This window comes from Erinaceus europaeus, chromosome 6, assembly GCF_950295315.1.
Source record: "Erinaceus europaeus chromosome 6, mEriEur2.1, whole genome shotgun sequence".
Taxonomy (NCBI): domain Eukaryota; kingdom Metazoa; phylum Chordata; class Mammalia; order Eulipotyphla; family Erinaceidae; genus Erinaceus; species Erinaceus europaeus.
Genome location: NC_080167.1, coordinates 42,339,471 through 42,356,792, shown reverse-complemented (window position 1 = coordinate 42,356,792; position 17,322 = coordinate 42,339,471). Strand labels below are relative to the sequence as shown.

The following is a 17,322-nucleotide window of genomic DNA, read 5'->3' as shown; positions in this document are numbered from 1 at the left end:
GTAAGGAAGGGCTTGGGTTTTTTTTTTTTTTTTTTAATATTTATTTTCATTTATTTATTTATTCCCTTTTGTTGCCCTTCTTATTTTATTGTTGTAGTTATTATTGTTGTCATTGTTGTTGGATAGGACAGAGAGAAATAGAGAGGGGAGGGGGAAGACAGAGAGAGGGAGAGAAAGACAGACACCTGCAGACCTGTTTCACCGCTTGTGAAGCGACACCCCTGCAGGTGGGGAGCCGGGGCTTGAACCAGGATCCTTATGCGGGTCCTTGTGCTTAGCGCCACCTGCGCTTAACCCGCTGAGTTACAGCCCAACTCCCAGGAAGGGCTTGGGTTTAAGTTCATGGCTCCCCACCCGCAGGGGTGAAACTTCACAAGTAGCAGTGGTGCAGGTCTCTTCTCTCTCCCTCTTCTATTTCTCTTGATCTCACCCTCTCAAAAGAAAAATGAAAAAATGGCTGCTGGAGTGACAGAGTCATTGTGCATGCACCAAACCACAGTGATAATCTTCGAGGCAAATAAATAAATAAATAAATACATACAGTCAAAACTAGTTTTGGAACCATTAATCTGACTTGGCCAGCCTAAGCTGAGAGTCCCCAGATTCATCAGTATCTTTGCTTCCCAGCTTCCATGTCTACACCCTCCTACATGCTCCAGTGTTCCCTATATTACTGCATGTGGTCAAAACCAATGCTTAATATGTCTTCTTCTGCTGTAAGTTTCACGATGTCAAAGGTTTTTTCTTGATTTATTTGTGGTAATCATGATTCCTAGCATACAGAACAGACTCCATAAACACGTAAGGAACAAATAGACTATTACTTGTTTGTTTTTAAGGTTTTCTGGCTTCTGAAATGGTGATAACCCATATAATAGTTTGTGGTATGGGATTTTTCAGGCTATCATGTTCATCAAAACAAATACAATTATTGCACCCACTATAATTATTTTTCCACATCACTGTTAGTCTGTGTCCAACATTTGTTTTACCAGGTCTTTGGGGAAAGGACAATTTTGAAGCTGCCTATTGAAGTAAATACCTTAACCATGTTCTCCAAAAGTTAAAGGCTATGGTCTTCAGCTTCATAAGGTTAATTCCAAAAGTCAATTGGGTTAGCTGTTTCTTTTTTGTTCATTTCTGATCTTTAGGAAAGAAAACCATCTGTTGTCTTTCTAGCAGGGGAGGGCTCACTTTTGCTCCTCCAGAGGGGGCTCAAAGTCCATGTTTCCTTAGCATATTCCTGGGGGTAGTTTTGATGAGAGAGATGGCATTGCTTGCATTTATTGTTAACTGAACCTTTGCTTTTCAAAAAAAAACCAAAAAAATAATAAATTTTTCAAATGTATGTTTTCAAGGCAGTTCTTAGATTTGAAAAATACATTCTCATTAGTCTAGCAGTGAATGACAATTCAGTAATTCAAATCTAATCCTGGTCTGGGTTTCCCCCATTAAGCCACCTAATTTTGCATAATTTTTCTCTAGTTGGATGCTCACAACTTCTTAAATACAACTGCTTGGGTTAATAGAAAAGTCTCTATTTCAGGACCTGGTTCTCTTATTTCACAGCAAAATAAGTTTTCATCTTTTATTTTTTTAATAATTCTCTTTCATTGTGTTTAAAAATCATTTTTTAAATTTAAAATTCAAATTTTAAAATTCTCTCCACCCCTTTCTCTCACCTGAGGCCTCGCATATGCACAGCTTCACCACTCTGGTGCATTGTTTCATTCAGAAAAAGAGGTAGAGTGGACAGGCAGCCAAGTATGAGCGCTTCCTTTTTATAAAATAACTCAGTGGTTTGAACTGAGGTCATTAATGTGGTAATAATATAGGTGCCCTACCTGGTGAGTTATCCCTCTGGCTCATTAATTTGTATTTCTTTTCTCTCTCTCTCTTCTTTTTTACATACATTATTTACTTTCTTACAAAATTGAAAACATCTAGAGTTACAACCAGTATCTCTCATTGCACTATTTGCCCCATCTGTGGTAAGGGCTTTTTAAGTAGTTGCTGAATCAAATAGACATAGAACTAAGAGTAGGCAGTTCTCATTAAATCTGCTCCCAGATTTAGCACAGTATCATTATCAGAATTTCAGTCTTCAAAGATTTGAAAGTCAACAAAATACATGATTTCTAAGAAACTCACCTAGCTGTAAAATGTGTTTTTTTTTCTGTAACCACTATGATGCTTTATTAGTAAAAATCATCCAAAGTATCACCCTTTTTTTGTGATATTTGGCAGCTTGCTATTAATTTTTTTTACTATTATGAATTTTGGGGATGATCTCTTAAAGCAAGCAGTCAGAATTTTTACTACAACTATAAAAAACAAACTGAGTGATCTGAAAGGTGCCATAAAATTTGGGGCTTTTACTCAAGATAGTTTCCTATTGGTTTTTTACTGTCCATGTGAAATCTAGTTGTTGGATCAAAGTTTCCCTCTCCTTTATTGCACCCAAGTAAAGGACTCTGGGGTGGGAGGAGTGTTCAGGTCCTAGAACATGATGGTGGAGGAGGACCTAGGTGGGCGTTTAGATTGTTACATGGAAAACTAAGAAATGTTACACGTGTACCCAACTACTGTATTTTACTGCCTAGTGTAAATCATTAGTCCTCCCCAAGAAAGAAAAACAAACAAATAAACAAATCTCCCCTCTAACTTTTTTTGTACTCTATTTTCTTTTCTTTTTAAAAATCACTTTGTTGGGAGTTGGGCAGTAGTGCAGCGGGTTAAGCACACATGGTGCAAAGCACAAAGACCAGCGTAAGGATCCCGGTTCAAGCCCCTGGCTCCCCACCTGCAGGGAAATCACTTCACAAGCGGTGAAGCAGGTCTGCAGGTGTCTATCTTTCTCTCCCTCTCTCTGTCTTCCCCTCCTTTCTCCATTTCTCTCTGTCCTATCCAACAACAACAACAATAACTACAACAATAAAACAACAAGGGAAAGGCAACAAAAGGGAATAAATAAATATTTTTTAAAAAGATAATATAAAAAAAATTAAAAATCACTGTGTTGAGGGCCAGGTTATGGTTTACAGTACAGCTGTTGGCATATGGATAATATATCTCATCTCCTCCATAATAGGTGTCTCCAAAACACTCTCACCCCCAATTCAGGTCCCTCTCTAATTCTTTTTTAAGCAGTGGGTTTTAGAAATTGATGGAGATGTATATTACATGTAGCCTAACACTACCTACTCCATTCAGCTACAGAGGTAGTGTTCTGAACACAGGGTGGACCCATTCCTACACGTTCTTCCTAGTACTTGACCTGTGGTTTATTTTTTCCCATCAGCTGCAGAAATGACACGATTTTGAATTTTATTTGATACAGTTGTTTGTAGCATCCTTTTTATTATGATCTATAGCCAGTCACTGCCTGTCCTGAGAATCTGAAAAAAGTATTTAGTTTTAATCGATGCAATATGCATGTAGTCACATGACACCACATGCTTTCACGTTTTCGTGGATAGAGGCTCCTTCTAAATCTTCTATCAAACATGACCTCCCTTCTAAGACACTGCCCTTCTCATCTTTAGAAACCCAACTCCAGTGCATGTGACTCCTTCTCCAACTCCAGAGGAGAGTTTATTCTTTTCCTCCATATATTCTGATAGTGTCTTTGCTAGTAGAGCTATTGATATTTTATGGCTTGTCAGAATTTATTAGAGTAGAATTAGTTTATATCTTATCTACCTACCCTTCTCCTTGATTCATCTTGGAGTTCGCAAAGCCTTGCAAAGTGATCACAACACAGTAGGCATTCAATAAACAGTCCCCAAATATCTTCTGCCTCAGACTAGATTCACCAAACCTTATTTTAAAAGTAGATGCACAATAAACTTTGATTTGATTTTCATTACTCTTTTGACAGAGTTTGCAACATAGTGCAACAGAGATCAAAATTTGCACAGATCTTGTCATTATTACCAAAAGCTCTATGCTGGTGCTGATTTTTTTTTCCTGTCTCCTACATATTCATATTTAACCCTTTCCCCATCCCAAGTGCCACACTGCGTATACTTGGTCCATAATTGGTGGTCAGAAATAAAGAAAGACAACCCCTGGTGATGGGTTGGAGAAGCAGTCATGAGAACAGCCAGGGATCTTGAAGAGCAATCCACAGAAACCCCCCTTCTCAAACTCCCTCTCACAGCTTTCCTCCCCCAGTTTCCAGGGGAGGTCTGGCAAGTGGAAGTTTGTGTTCAGCTGAAAGAAGGTGCAAATGACAGTTTGGGCTGTCAGGGAGCTTATTACCTAAGCGAGGAGCTTACATATTTATGAGCTGACAGCTCAGATTTGTGGGTCTGTGGGATTCCTCAATTTCCCTTCAGAGCAGCCAGTCTCATTACTTCAGTCCACATCTCCACCCCCACACCAAGATGCAGCAGGTGGCTCATTTGTGGAGGCATCTGAGGGCCAAAGGGACGTGAAAACAAAACACAGAAAAAGTAAGGCAGCACTGTTCCTGGCCTGGCCCTGAAGAGGCGAGCAGCAGATCCCCAGCATATTGTTTTTAACCGCAAAAGTGCCTGAAGTGGGACTTTCTGACCCAAATATATACATTCCCCCCACAGTTTTCTATTAACCAAGCATGCTCGGGGACATGGCTTCCTATCAGTTTTGGGGACACCCTGTGGCCTTCTATTAAGACTAGCTAGAGGGGACGAGTATTTCTGTACAAGCTGCCCATCTTCTGCGTATCCACACATTTTTTTCTGAAGCAAAAGCAGACTTAATGCCCAGGAAGAGTTTACTTCATATTTCACCAAGGGCTACAGTTCAAGCACTGCCAGGGAAAACCAAACTCTCCTGTGAGAGGTTCATGAGGTACAGAGAAGACCCACATTTGAGGCAGGAATCCCAATCCAAGCTGGTCAGACTTAAAAGTCTTTGTTCTTTGCTTGGCTGTGCTGCTTCCCCCACCCCTTATGTCCCCCATCAAAAGCTGGGGAACAGGCAATGTTGAACTTGGTGTCCTCAAAGCCTTCTTCTGTCTGTCTCCCCACCTCTGCTTTTAGAAGCCAAATCCCTTCTCCACCCTCTAGGGCAGGGATCTCAAGCACTCCTGTACTCAGAGCAAAGGTGAAGGGAGAGCACAGAGTGAGCATCCTGGAGCAGCTGCCTTTCAGAGTCTAAGCTTTTCTTCTTGGGTTAAAAGTCCCATCGCTCACACAGGTTGAAACATCAGAGCCTCTGGCTACCATAAAGCCTATCCTATCTCTCTGACAGTCAGCCTGTGTTACAAGGATAGAAAACAAGAAAACAAACAACAACAAAATTACTCTTTAAAAAGGTGTATTTCTTTAAGGAGGGTGTATTTCTTTAAGGAAGTGTATTTCTTTAAGCATGCCTGTCTCAGATCTTATGCAGGGCTGGGGACTGAATCTAAGTCCTCGAATGTGTGAAGAGTTTGCTCTGCCCACTGAACCACCTCCTCAGCTGCAGAATATTATTTTTGCTAACCAAAATGTGTGAATCTTAGTATCTGAGAAACCAACTAAAATACTACTGCTAAAAATGCTAATGATTGTTGTGCCTCAGACAAACGACTACATAGCTCTCTCTCTACTTATCAAGGCCTTTTGAGTGCACTCTTTTATCTTATTTTCACTCAAGAGCTGTGAAAAGGGGAAGGACAGATATTCTTCTTTCATTCATGCATCTGTTCAATAAATGTTTACCGAAGAAGAACTTGGTCCTGATACCAAATGCTGGTGTCTCTCTCAAGATGATTACAGTCTAGCAAAAGTAACAAACTCGTTTACAGTGATGTGCATGGTAGAGCTCAGGGCAGAGAGATGCAAGTGCCATCCACTTGTAGGGGTTGAACTGTGGTCCAGAAGCAGGGGTACAGGGAAGGCTCCATAGAAGGAAAGACAGTCAAGAGCAGATGGGGTGGATGTGAATGGAGATGCGAATCTCAACTCAGGTTTTTCAGGCTCAGAAGTCACCTTTTTAGTGACATGGAAGCACTTCATTAGGGCTGGCACAGGAGGAAGTGATGCTAATTTTCTCCACATCACACAAGCTGTTACTAACAGAGTTCGAAGGAAAACACCCTGGTTTTTGCCTCCTCATGATGAATTTTTCATTCGCTGCCTATCTCCCCCAAGCTTCCCTTACTCAGGGTCTGGGTTCTCTACTCAAAGTATCTAGCAGGGAGGTTGTAAGGAGGGAAAGAGGACCAAATTGAGAACATGGCCATGGCAAGGCTGGGTGCTCAGTTCCAGGTACTAAATTTGAATTCTTGCAAACCTCTGGAGGTATGTTTGGCATGCCTTTTTATTGACACAAAAGTTGAAAAGAAACTAATTTACTGGTAATAGCTCACATGAGCATGCAATTGTTGGTTCTGAGGCATTTCAAAGTCATCTATTAGTCATCCTTCTAAGAAGTTTTAGGAGAAAAGAGAACATGTTGGAGATGGTGAGTCCTTCTGGTGACCAGAAAAACTAGTTACTTTTCATTGCTTTATATTGTACTTCTTTTTTGTTTTATTTATTTATTTTGAATAGAGACAGAGAGAAATTGAGGGGGGTGGAGTAATAGAGGACAGAGAGAGAGAGAGAGAGAGACCTACAGCACTACTTGTAACCCCCCACCTTGAGAGTGGGTCTTTGTGCACTATAACATATACACTCTACCAGGTGCACCACTGCCTATGTCTCACCAAACTACCAACTTTTTCCTCCAAATGTATTAAAGAACTGTTTCCCCTGTAGTCTTTCAAAGAGCAGATGGGAAGATGAGATTAAAGATAGGCGAGTCACTATAAAATTGAATTGTAATTTCCAGAAGGGTAGGGAGTAGGCTACAGCATATATAAAATAGAGGGGACACACATACTGATTTTCAGTGATGCATCCCAGAAACCTACATAATGCTATATTGCAAAGGTGATTTGATCAGATACAAAAGACATGGCATAACAGCACATACTTTGAAGAGTTGTGACACTGTATCCCACAAACATAGTTTTGTAAACCAAAACCTTCTCAAGATGAACAAAAATAAAAATTTTAAAAATTGTCACTATACTAAAATTCAAATAATAGAGCTGGTGTCTAAATAAGGCCACCAGAACAACATGAAACTGTATTCACTTGCAAACTGGTGCAGCCCCTTTGGAAGACTATATGGAGAGTCCCTAAACAAGTAAAAATGGCATTACGCTATGATTCAGCAGTAGGCATTTATACAAAGGACACTCAAACACGAATCCGAAGGGACATATGCACCTTTATGTTTATAGCTGTATTATTCACAATAAGCAAAGAGTAAAAGCAGCCTAAATACCCATCAACAGATGACTGCCTTATGGTATATATATTTCATGGAATATTACTCTGTAATCAAAAAAGATATTATGTCCTTTGGGACAAAATGGATGGAACCGGAGGTGATTATGCCTAGGGAACTAAGTAAAGAGATGAAAGACAACAACTGTATTGTTCCACTCATATGTGGACTCTAGAGATCAGATACACAAGAACTTGTGAAAGCAAGAGCAAGCAAATAGTTTTTAAGGGGGGCATAGAACTTTGATGGTAAGTATGGTATGGAACTATACACAGTAGCTTTACAGTCTTGTTCACAACTAAAAATGGGGAAAAAACTATTTACTGATATGTCTTGTGTAGTGAATAATCATACATACACACACACACAAACACACACACACACACACCAGGTGTGTTGTGTTGACATGTCACATCTCTGCAGCAAAATGTACCAGGAACTGAGTACACTTGAGACTTTGGAGGGATGACGTTCCTGGTAAGATGGGTCTTGACAACTATAAAAGTGAGGCTGTTAGTTCCAACAAAGGGCAAAGCTAGACCACGGGCAACATGTTGATAAGAAAGGCAAGGATGAGCATCAGAGGTCAAGATTTGTCTTTGTTTCTTGCTTTGTTTCTTTTATTATCACTGGGGCTTCACCACTCCAGCTCAACTTCTTCAGGTAGAAAGTCAGAGATAGACACAGAAGACAAGGGGAAAGACAATAGCACTTAAGCTCACTTAAACTTCCCTCAGTGAGGTGGGGGCTGGACTCAAACCTGGGCCATATCCATGACCAAAAAAGCACACTATCCAAGTGAGCTATCTTGTTAAAGATATGTTAAACATTTAGTTTCAGGACAATTCTTAAGCACCCAACCACCATCTCTTACCACCTTCACCTTCTCCTCCTTCTCCTTCTCCAACTCCTCCTCCTATTAGGCTATTGCTGGGACTTCAGCACTCTGGATTTATTTATTTATTTACTTAGATAGGAAGAAGGAGAGGAGAAACAGAGAAAGAGTGAAAGAGATCACCTCACAAAAGTTCCTTCAGTGCGGTGGAGGATGGGCTTGAACCTGGTTCCTGCACATGGCAAAGCAGCACACTGTACAAGTGAGCTATTTTACTGGCCTTAATATTTTTCATATAAAATGAGAGACACAGGGGGAAAGGATAAGGGGGGGGGGGAGAGGGAGAGGGAGGAAAGGAGGGAGAGGGAGGGAGAGAGGGGGAAGAGAGGGGAAGGGAGGAAGAGAGGAGAAATGAGAGGGACAGGGAAGGAGAGGGACAGGGAGAGGGACAGGGAGGGAGAAAGAGCCTGTAAGTAGCAAAGTTTCTTCCCTCCAGTGTTATAGTGTTTCTCTCTCATTACAAGAGAAGCTCAAGCCTGGCTTGCCTGCATAGCAAAGCAGGTGCCCTCCCAGTTGAGCTATCTCAACAGCCCCATGAAGCTCCCAACTTCTGCTTCAAACTAGCCACTGAGGCAGACAGACCCTCAAAGAGAGAACGTGCTATCACAGAGGGACTGCTGAGCAAAGTGAGGGAACTGGCAGTTTATCTTGAGCAATGCTTTCCTGCAGAATATTAGGCCAAACGTCAAGCTCTGTCCCATCTGCAAGGTATTGATCAGTGGAAGGCTATCTTAACCATCTGGCCTTATCAATTTAGACCTTCTGGGCGCTTCATAGAACTTAGCTTGAAACTCCTCTGAGACAGCCTACCTTCTCACTCTTTTTCTCTCTTCTTCCTCTCACCTTGACACCAGTATTTATTTTCATTGCTCAGCAGTTTTGCTGATGCCAATCAGCTGCCTTTAAAAAGACTGTGAGTATCAGCATATCTCGCCCCTTTGCTCATTTACCACTAAAAAACAAAAAAGCCCTCTACCCTCCATGAAAATTCTGCCCTTGGCAGCTATTCTTGTGGCCTTAATAGGACACACATGCGGTTCCTAGAGGATTTGGAGCCCTTCAGAGGGGACACTTCAGACCCACAGACAGACAAGGACTGGGCTTGACGGAGAAAAACAGGAGGAAAAGGAGCTGCTTGCTCTGTTAAACTGAGCAGCAACTAGAAAGATTTGTTTTTTGCTGTCTTTTCTTGTTTCTTTTCTTTTTTATTTATTAATGAGAATGATAGGAGGAGAGAGAGAAAGAACCAGACATCACACCGGTACATGTGCTGGCAGGAGTTGAACTCAGGACCTCATGCTTGAGAGTTCAGTGCTTTGTCCATTGCGCCACCTCCCATTCATGCTGTCTTTTCTTTTTCCATTTCTGGAGAAATCTTTTGCTCAAAATCCAAAAGCAGAAAAGGGAAGTTTTTTTTTAAGCAGCTACGTAACTCCCAAATCTATCAATATATCCACTTTACTAAGAACTCCAAACCAGGATGAGAACAGAAATTTGGGTAACGGAATTACTCTGTTTCTAGTCTGACGCATCTTATTTTTTCCTTCCTTCCTCCCTTACTTCCTTCCTCCCCTCCCTTCTCCCCCTCCCTTCCTTCCATCCTTTCTTTTTAGTGATTTTTCTCCCCCTTTTCTCTGTTTTGTTTGAGTTTTTTTTTCAATTTCCTCTGAATGTCTTCCAGATTCATCAGTCCCACATAATGCATATACACAAGAAACCAAAACAGAACTGCAAAAGACTGAAAGCATACCCCCACCCCGCCCCAATACCACCACTCTATGTACGGAGGGTCTCACGTGACACTGCCAACATGTGTTTTCTGTCTCCGATTTCTCTTGATAACAAAGGACATATTTTAAAAGGCGTGGCCCTAGGTACATTTGACCAGCTGGAATCTGAGATGAGTTAGGGATTTAGTGGGCTTTCAGCTGGCCCTCAGAAGTGTTCAGTGCGGCAGCTCTTGAGGATGCTAAATGCTGATCAAGAAAGTTAGAAACACTTTAGATCAGGTTTGTGAGATATGATCTTGTTCAACTGCTCACAAAACTAATTTAATATTCAGGAATCAACTGACGGAGCTTAGTCAAGTCCAAATTTGGCAGCCCTGTGTGTTTCGTTATAGTCCTCTCTGTGTCCAGAACTAGGCAGGGTATTCTAAAGAGAATCTCTAGAAGGGTTTTTTATGATGTTCCAAAAGTGGGGTTGGGAGGGGGAGTGGCTGGAAAGTGGGCAGGGGTGGGAGTGGGGATGGGCAGATGGGAGGAGCAGCAGTCCTTCCAGTCTAGGGTGTGGATGTAATAGAGAAAGGGAAAGTTCACCCAGAAGAGCTTACCACAGCATTATGATTAGAAACCCCACTTCCTAAACAAGTTTGAGGAAACAAACTTTTGGGGTATTTATTAGTCACACTGTATAGACTCTAACAGAAGTTGCAACAACTGGTCATAAAAAATATCAGCAATCTACTTGATTTCTTACCTTACAAGTTTCCTTTGAAATATCTATTTTTTTAATCAAGAAAACCGAAGCTGCTCTTTTCTACAAAATTAACCTCGTTTCACATTTTTAAAGAAAAAGAAAAATCATAGTATTTAATTTCCATTTCTAATCTTTCAGATAACTATTCTTTTCTCCAGTGAAATAAACTGATTTTGGTCTTCAAGTTACTTGTTGGGTCCCCTCCCCCCAAATAGTCAGGAATTTTAGAGCTTAAATCAAGCCCTAGCACAGAAAGATAAAAAAGCCTCTGAGCTTCTGATACAGACTAGTAACAACTAGCTTTTACCTCACCCAGTGCCTGCAGCTCTATGGTAACTAGACATTAAATTCTAGACTAGGTGAAATGGAAAAGAAATATAGTCAACACTCAATATTTTAACAACAAAAACCCCTCACATTGATGTAGCCAGAAAGAACCTGTTTTGAAAACTATTGGCTAACTTCATTTTTATGATTTCTATAAAGACAACACATTTCCATTCTACTTTTCATTTTGAAATGAGCCAGTGTCAGATATTTTCACAACTCTGAATGAGTCTGATCATAGCAATGGCTGTCAGTCCCCAAACCTGCTTCACTTATTTCCCATTTCAGCCTCACCCTCCAGGAGATGTTTGCAGATTCCATGTCAGTACTTAGTGTGTCTCACCGGATAGAGCTGTCCGGATTTGCAAGTCAACTGAGCAAGAAGAAAGCTCCTGTAATCTGCACCCTCCTAACTCTCTCTGGAAATACTTTATACACTGTATTTACACTTTTTGCAAGAGGAAATGCAATCAAATGTGAAGGTAAATAAATAAATAAAGCAACTAAGACATACCATCTAACTACAGGAAGATAGATGACTGTTACTTACACTGCTTTCCAGTCCATCATCAGTGGCAAATCATGGCTATATAATAAAGTGCAGAATCCGTTTCTTCACATCTGTTAATAGATAGCTTCTCCCAAATGTCTCTTGCAAATCTGGGGCCATCTCAGGAGGAAGTAGGATAGAGCGAAGGTGAAGGAGAAAAGGCAGGGAAATTCTAAAATCCATGGGGGTCTGGGAATTCTCAGAGCAGACCTTGATGAAACATTCCTGTGATTCCAGCCTTTGACTAAGCCATGACTCAGGCCTCCCTGAGCTCCCAGCCACCTTCCTAGACCAGCTCAGCCCCTGCTGCAACATTGCATTTCTTTCCAAGAGCACTGCATCTATGGAAGAGAAACTCACAGGCTCCTGCCAATCTGCACACACAGGCACGCTTCTCAGAGAAAGCAGCACCAGTTTCTCGTCTGCAACCTCAGAGAGAGGGAGGGAAAAAGCAGAGGCAGGCAGGCAGGAAGGGAGGGAGGGGGAGATAGAGGGGGAAGAGAAAAAGGTAGAGAAAGAAAGAGAGGAGTGAGGAGGAGAGGAGCTTTACTAAAAGAGAACAGCAGAGAGAGCAGAGGGAAAGGGGAAGGGAGGGAGGGAGGTAAAAAGGGAGGGAGGGAGGAAGGGAGGGAAGGAAGGAGGAAGGGAGGGAGAGAGAGAGAAAGAGAGAGAGAGAGACTTGCTAAAACTCCCATTAACCCAGGGTAGCTTAGGAATTTTTCTGAGCTCAGTAGCTGCAAAACAGACTATCAAAATCAAATGTTGAAAATCTTTAATTATACATTCATGTACACATTCTGTACAGACTAAACCGACACAACCAAAGTTCTGATATGTGAATGTGACTCTGCAAGTAAACACTTGTAGAAAAACAGATACAGGCACATACCCCCACGAGAATACTATCAATATGCATATATTTGTGAAAATGTCTAGTCTCACAGTTTACATGTCTTAAAACTATTCAAATGCTCACAGTAATGGAAGTGCAAAGCAGGCAAACAGCGCTTTTGCCATGATACCATATCTGATCATACCTACTCCAACTTTAAAAAAAAATTGGAGGGGTCCTGTTTCTTCTCTTGCTTAACCCCCCACACACACACACCCGGAGAGGGTAGAGAGGCCACTGGGGGCTTTTAGTGTGACTGTCACTTTTGCCACCCTGCATTGTTTGTGGCACTGTAGCCCCAGAGGCTCCACAGACAGAGCCAAGGCAAAGATTATGCTCCAGGGAGGGAGGGAGTGGCAGGTTACAGGGACATAAGACACACAAATGTTGCTCTGTAATGGCACAGGAACAGGTGGTGGCACATGAGGAAGAAGTACCATCAAGCAAGAGAGAGGGCAGTAAGAAGGTGGGTGTGAGACAGGGAGAGGAGGGCAGCCATGGCAGTAGACAGCACTATGCTCTTTCTGGTCTATTCCTGAATCTTCTCTACAGCCTCTCCTCTTCATATAAGGAACCCTTTCACCCTAATCCTATAAATGCAGTCCCACTGCAGCACTAGAAACACCTGGTATCAGTACATTTTAAATCCACTCTTGGACCCTACCCTACACTGATTGAGCCAGTAAGCACCAAAATGTATCTCGGGTTGAAGTTTTAAAAGATTCATTTCTTCCTCATTGAGGGAGTGAATAAACAAAAAATCAAATGACATAAGAGAGATCCTGATGCCCATGAAAACACCAACAAGCATGAAGGGTAGGGGGAAAAAATGAAAATAACTGAAGATCCAGAAGAGTGTTGTTACAGAAACAAGTGAGAGTTGTAGGAAGGATACACCACCTTCCAAACGTGCCATGTTTTTCACAGCTCTCAGGTGGTGCATGCTGTTCTCTTTGTCTAGAGTGCTCTTCTTACCCAGACCAACCATTCTTTAAAGCCCAGTTCAAAGTTTTATCTTCTTAGAACCCCTTCTAATTCTTGCAGGGAAAACTAGCGGTTCCAATCACATTTTGTTTATATTTCTCTTTGCATTTACTTCCTAGTCAATTCCACATTAGATGATGGTAGACTGTTCTGTATAAAACAAATGCTCTGTCAACCATTCCCATATTCTGGACACAAAGAAAGTCATTTGATAAATGTGAGTCAATTGAATGGCTAAATAGATCATAAGAGTATTGCTAAACCTAGGTGATGGGGACATATATGTAAGACTTAGTGGAGAATGAGAAGGAAAATGACCAAGACCTAACCTAGATAGTAGGTCAACAAAACAAAAAGCAAAGAACCAGAAGGAGGTAAACCCAGTGGGCTGTGCAATATTACAAGGGTGATTTTTAATAAACAGTTGTGTTTGAAGCTCAGAAAGCTATCATGTTTACAACTGGTGGTGACAAAGAGCTGAAAGTGGGAGCAGAACTTGCACTTACGTTCCTGGAGATGGACCACCAGAATTAGCAAAAAACTGTATTTCCCATTTATTTGACTTAAAAGGTAGAGGGATTATGAATTTAAAACTTTTCACACTAAAAAAATGAAAGAAAGCATGGCTAGATGGGTATGGATAATGGGCAAATAGAATGCTAAAAGTAGAGGACCCAGAACAACTGTGGGGTGACAGCACTATTTAAGGAGTGTTTTCATATATTGATTTTTAATTTTTATGTATTTATTATTGAGAGAGGGAGGAAGAGACATACAGAGAAAACCAGAGCACCAGTCTGGTACATGCTATGCCAGGAATTGAATCCACACACATACTTTCACTGCTTCACTAGCTTCTGGGCAACTGATTTAGAATGTTTTGTGGTGTGTTTTTTTTCCCAATCATTTCACTTGATATCAAACCCCCATGGATAATTAAAAAAAAAAAACCGTGCCTAAGAAAAGTTGCTCTTTGTCATACAACTTTTAGAACAAGATCTAAATCCTAAATCCTCGAACACATAAGCATTTGCATTTTCCACTGCATCAACTTACCCCCCCCTCTCAAAAAAAAAAAAAAAGACCATTAAACAGTGAGGTGAAAATGAAGGTGTCGATAGAGATCCATCTTGAAATATTATGGAGAAACCATCTTTAAGACTGGTTGATTTATCCAAGCCTTTGTTTAGCAACCATCATACTCAGTGCATGGAGTTCAGCAGAAGTTTGGGGTGGGCTGGCAGATGGCTGGGAAAGCTGCCATGACCACTCTACTTTCCATTAGTTCTCGTGTTCACCAGAACTCCTGGTGATTATGAGTAGTGGACGTGGAGAAGTGCCTTTAAGATTTTTTTCTTCAGTGGAGGACTTGTCCCAGCTGTGAGCACTCAGTCTCCAGCTGTCAGTTCTTTTAAGATTTACTTCATCTGGACATTTGAAGATTCAATTCCAATAGCAAAAGAAACAAAAACAAAAATGAGCCAACAGATCACGTCAAGTAAAAAAGATTCTGCACAAAGTAAGATGTCATCAAAACAAAAAGATGTCCCCCACTGAATGGGAGAATATAGCTACACAATACACATCCGAAAAAGAACTAATATCAAGTTATTTTACCATATTCACTAAATTTCCACAGCAACAAAAATAAATGACCCCATCAAAAATGGGGAGGCGAACTGAACAGACACTTCATCAAATAGGACTTACAGATGGCCAACAGACATGCTTATGATAGCTTGCTATCAGAGAAACACATCAAGACAATTCTAAAATACCACCTCACAGCTGTGCAAACGGTCTACATTTACAAAGGCCAGAAACAACAAATGCTGGCAAGGATGTGGCAAAAAGGAGACCCTATGCAATATATGGAAACACCTCAAAACTTACAGATAAGATAGATATCCATTGGATTCAGCGATTTCTCTACTGGTAGCACAAAAATCACTAATCAGAAAAGAAACATACACTCCTATGTTCAGTGGAGTGCTATTTACAATAGGCAAGATTTAGAAATAACCCAAATGTCCAACCACGGGTAAGCATATAAGGAAGTCGGTGTACACTATGGGATACTACTCAGCTTTAGAAAAAGATCAACTCTTCCCTCATGCTACAATACAAAGGAACAGGAGGAGATAATTCTAAATGAACAAGTCAGAAAGAGAAAGGCAAGTGTTACGTGATCTCACTCACATGTGGGATTTAGGAAACAAAATAAGAGGAACAGTCAGGATGAAACGTGTACAGACCTCTTGCTGACCTCTCAAGGGTCACAAGGTGTGCTGGGAGTGGTCAGAGAGAAGTGGTCTGGTGTCCTGCAGTGGAAGGGAAGGGCAACTGGTGTTGATTGAGCACACGTCTGCAGGTACAGATGTCTTGTCAGCCACTCTGCACAGCTACCTCCTTTCCCATGTTGCTTTTCTGAGAACCCACACACATGGGCTATTAATGAACAACATTAAGGCAACAAAAATGGATTCTTCCTTCTCCAAAATGCTACAAAATGATTACCTCCATGCCCTAATCTATGTATCTCGAGGAAATCAGGGGTTGGAAAATAACTTACCCAGTAGAAATGTGCCTTCTAATGAGGTCCCTCGTTTGAACACTGGCGTCACATGGGAGTACTATGGTTTATACTAGGGGAGCTCCTTAGATGATGAAGCATGCTGTGCTCTCTTCCCTCTCTCCCTTTCTCTCCAAGATAAAAAGAATGAAAAAAATTTGCTTTCACACCAAGTTTCGATGACACTACAATTTATCCTGAACTCCTTGGGCATATGACCTTACCAATGTGTCCCGCGACCTCACCTCTCCAGAACCCTAGCCCACTAAGGAAAGACAGAAATAGGCCAGGGTATGGATCAAACCTGCCAGTGGAAAAGAATTACAGAAGTCAGACCTTCCACCTTCTGTACCCCCATAAAGCATTTTGGTCCAGGGGGGAGGGTGGTGATGCATCATCGTACCATGCGCAAGGTCCCATTCAAGGGCCCGTGTTTGCGGCCCCACTACCCAACTGCAGGGGTGCACTTCATGAGTGGTGAAGTAGGTCTACAGGTGTCTGTCTTTCTCTCTCCTTCTCTATCTCCCTGTCTTCTCTCAGTTTCTCTCTGTCCTATCGAATACTTATTTTAATGAGCGAGACACAGAGTGAGAGGCCAGAGCACTGCTCATCTCTGGTTAATGGCGGTGTTGGAGATTGAACATGGGTCCTTGGAGCTCTCAGTATGAAAATTTATTTGCACTGCCATTATGGTATCTTCCCAAACCTATCTTTAATATTCTATGATGTTCCTCAGAGGACACAAAATATAGCAGAACTACAGGAAACATAGGGCCATTCACTAATTTGGAAAAGCAAATCACCCCACAAATAGAAGACAAAATGCTAATATAAATTAAGTGACTGATGGCTTTAAAGATAAATTCTGACTTATTAAACTGATAAAACTACACAAATGATGAAATTAAGAACAGTTTCCTAAGGACCCGATGGTAGCATACTTAGTAAAGTGTACACGTCACCATGTGCAAGAATTAAAGTTTAAGTCCCTAGTCCCTACCTATGGGATGGGGAGGAGGAGGGAGAGCTTAGTGAGCGGTGGAGCAGTGCTTCCGGTGTTTCTCTCTCTCTCTCTATTTCTCTCTCCCACTTTCTTTTGTCCTTATCATAAAAGAAAGAGAACAATGGCTGTTGAAAAAAGTGAAGTCATTGCAGGCACTGAGTCCCAGCTATAACCCAGGTGGCAGGGAAAAAAAAGAGTTTTGGGAAGCCTGGTGGTGGAGCATTGGGTTAACTGCACATGGCACAAAGCACAAGGACCGGCGTAAGGATCCCTGTTCGAGCCCCCGGGTCCCCACTTGTAGGGGGTTCACTTC

General features: G+C 41.5%; 1 protein-coding gene across 2 annotated transcripts in view; it reads right to left on the bottom strand.

The window, feature by feature from the left end:
* The window catches only part of KIF26B (kinesin family member 26B), a 566,510-nt gene that overhangs the window by 167,263 nt on the left and 381,925 nt on the right, over positions 1–17,322 (bottom strand). The window contains exon 1 of one of the 2 annotated variants that reach the window (XM_060192085.1): positions 11,559–12,125. The exons of the other annotated variant lie outside the window; for it this stretch is intronic. Coding sequence (XP_060048068.1) covers positions 11,559–11,578 — 20 coding nt within the window. The 5' untranslated portion in view covers positions 11,579–12,125. Of the gene's footprint in view, positions 1–11,558; positions 12,126–17,322 lie in introns of those variants that run through there. 2 annotated transcript variants of the gene reach the window in all.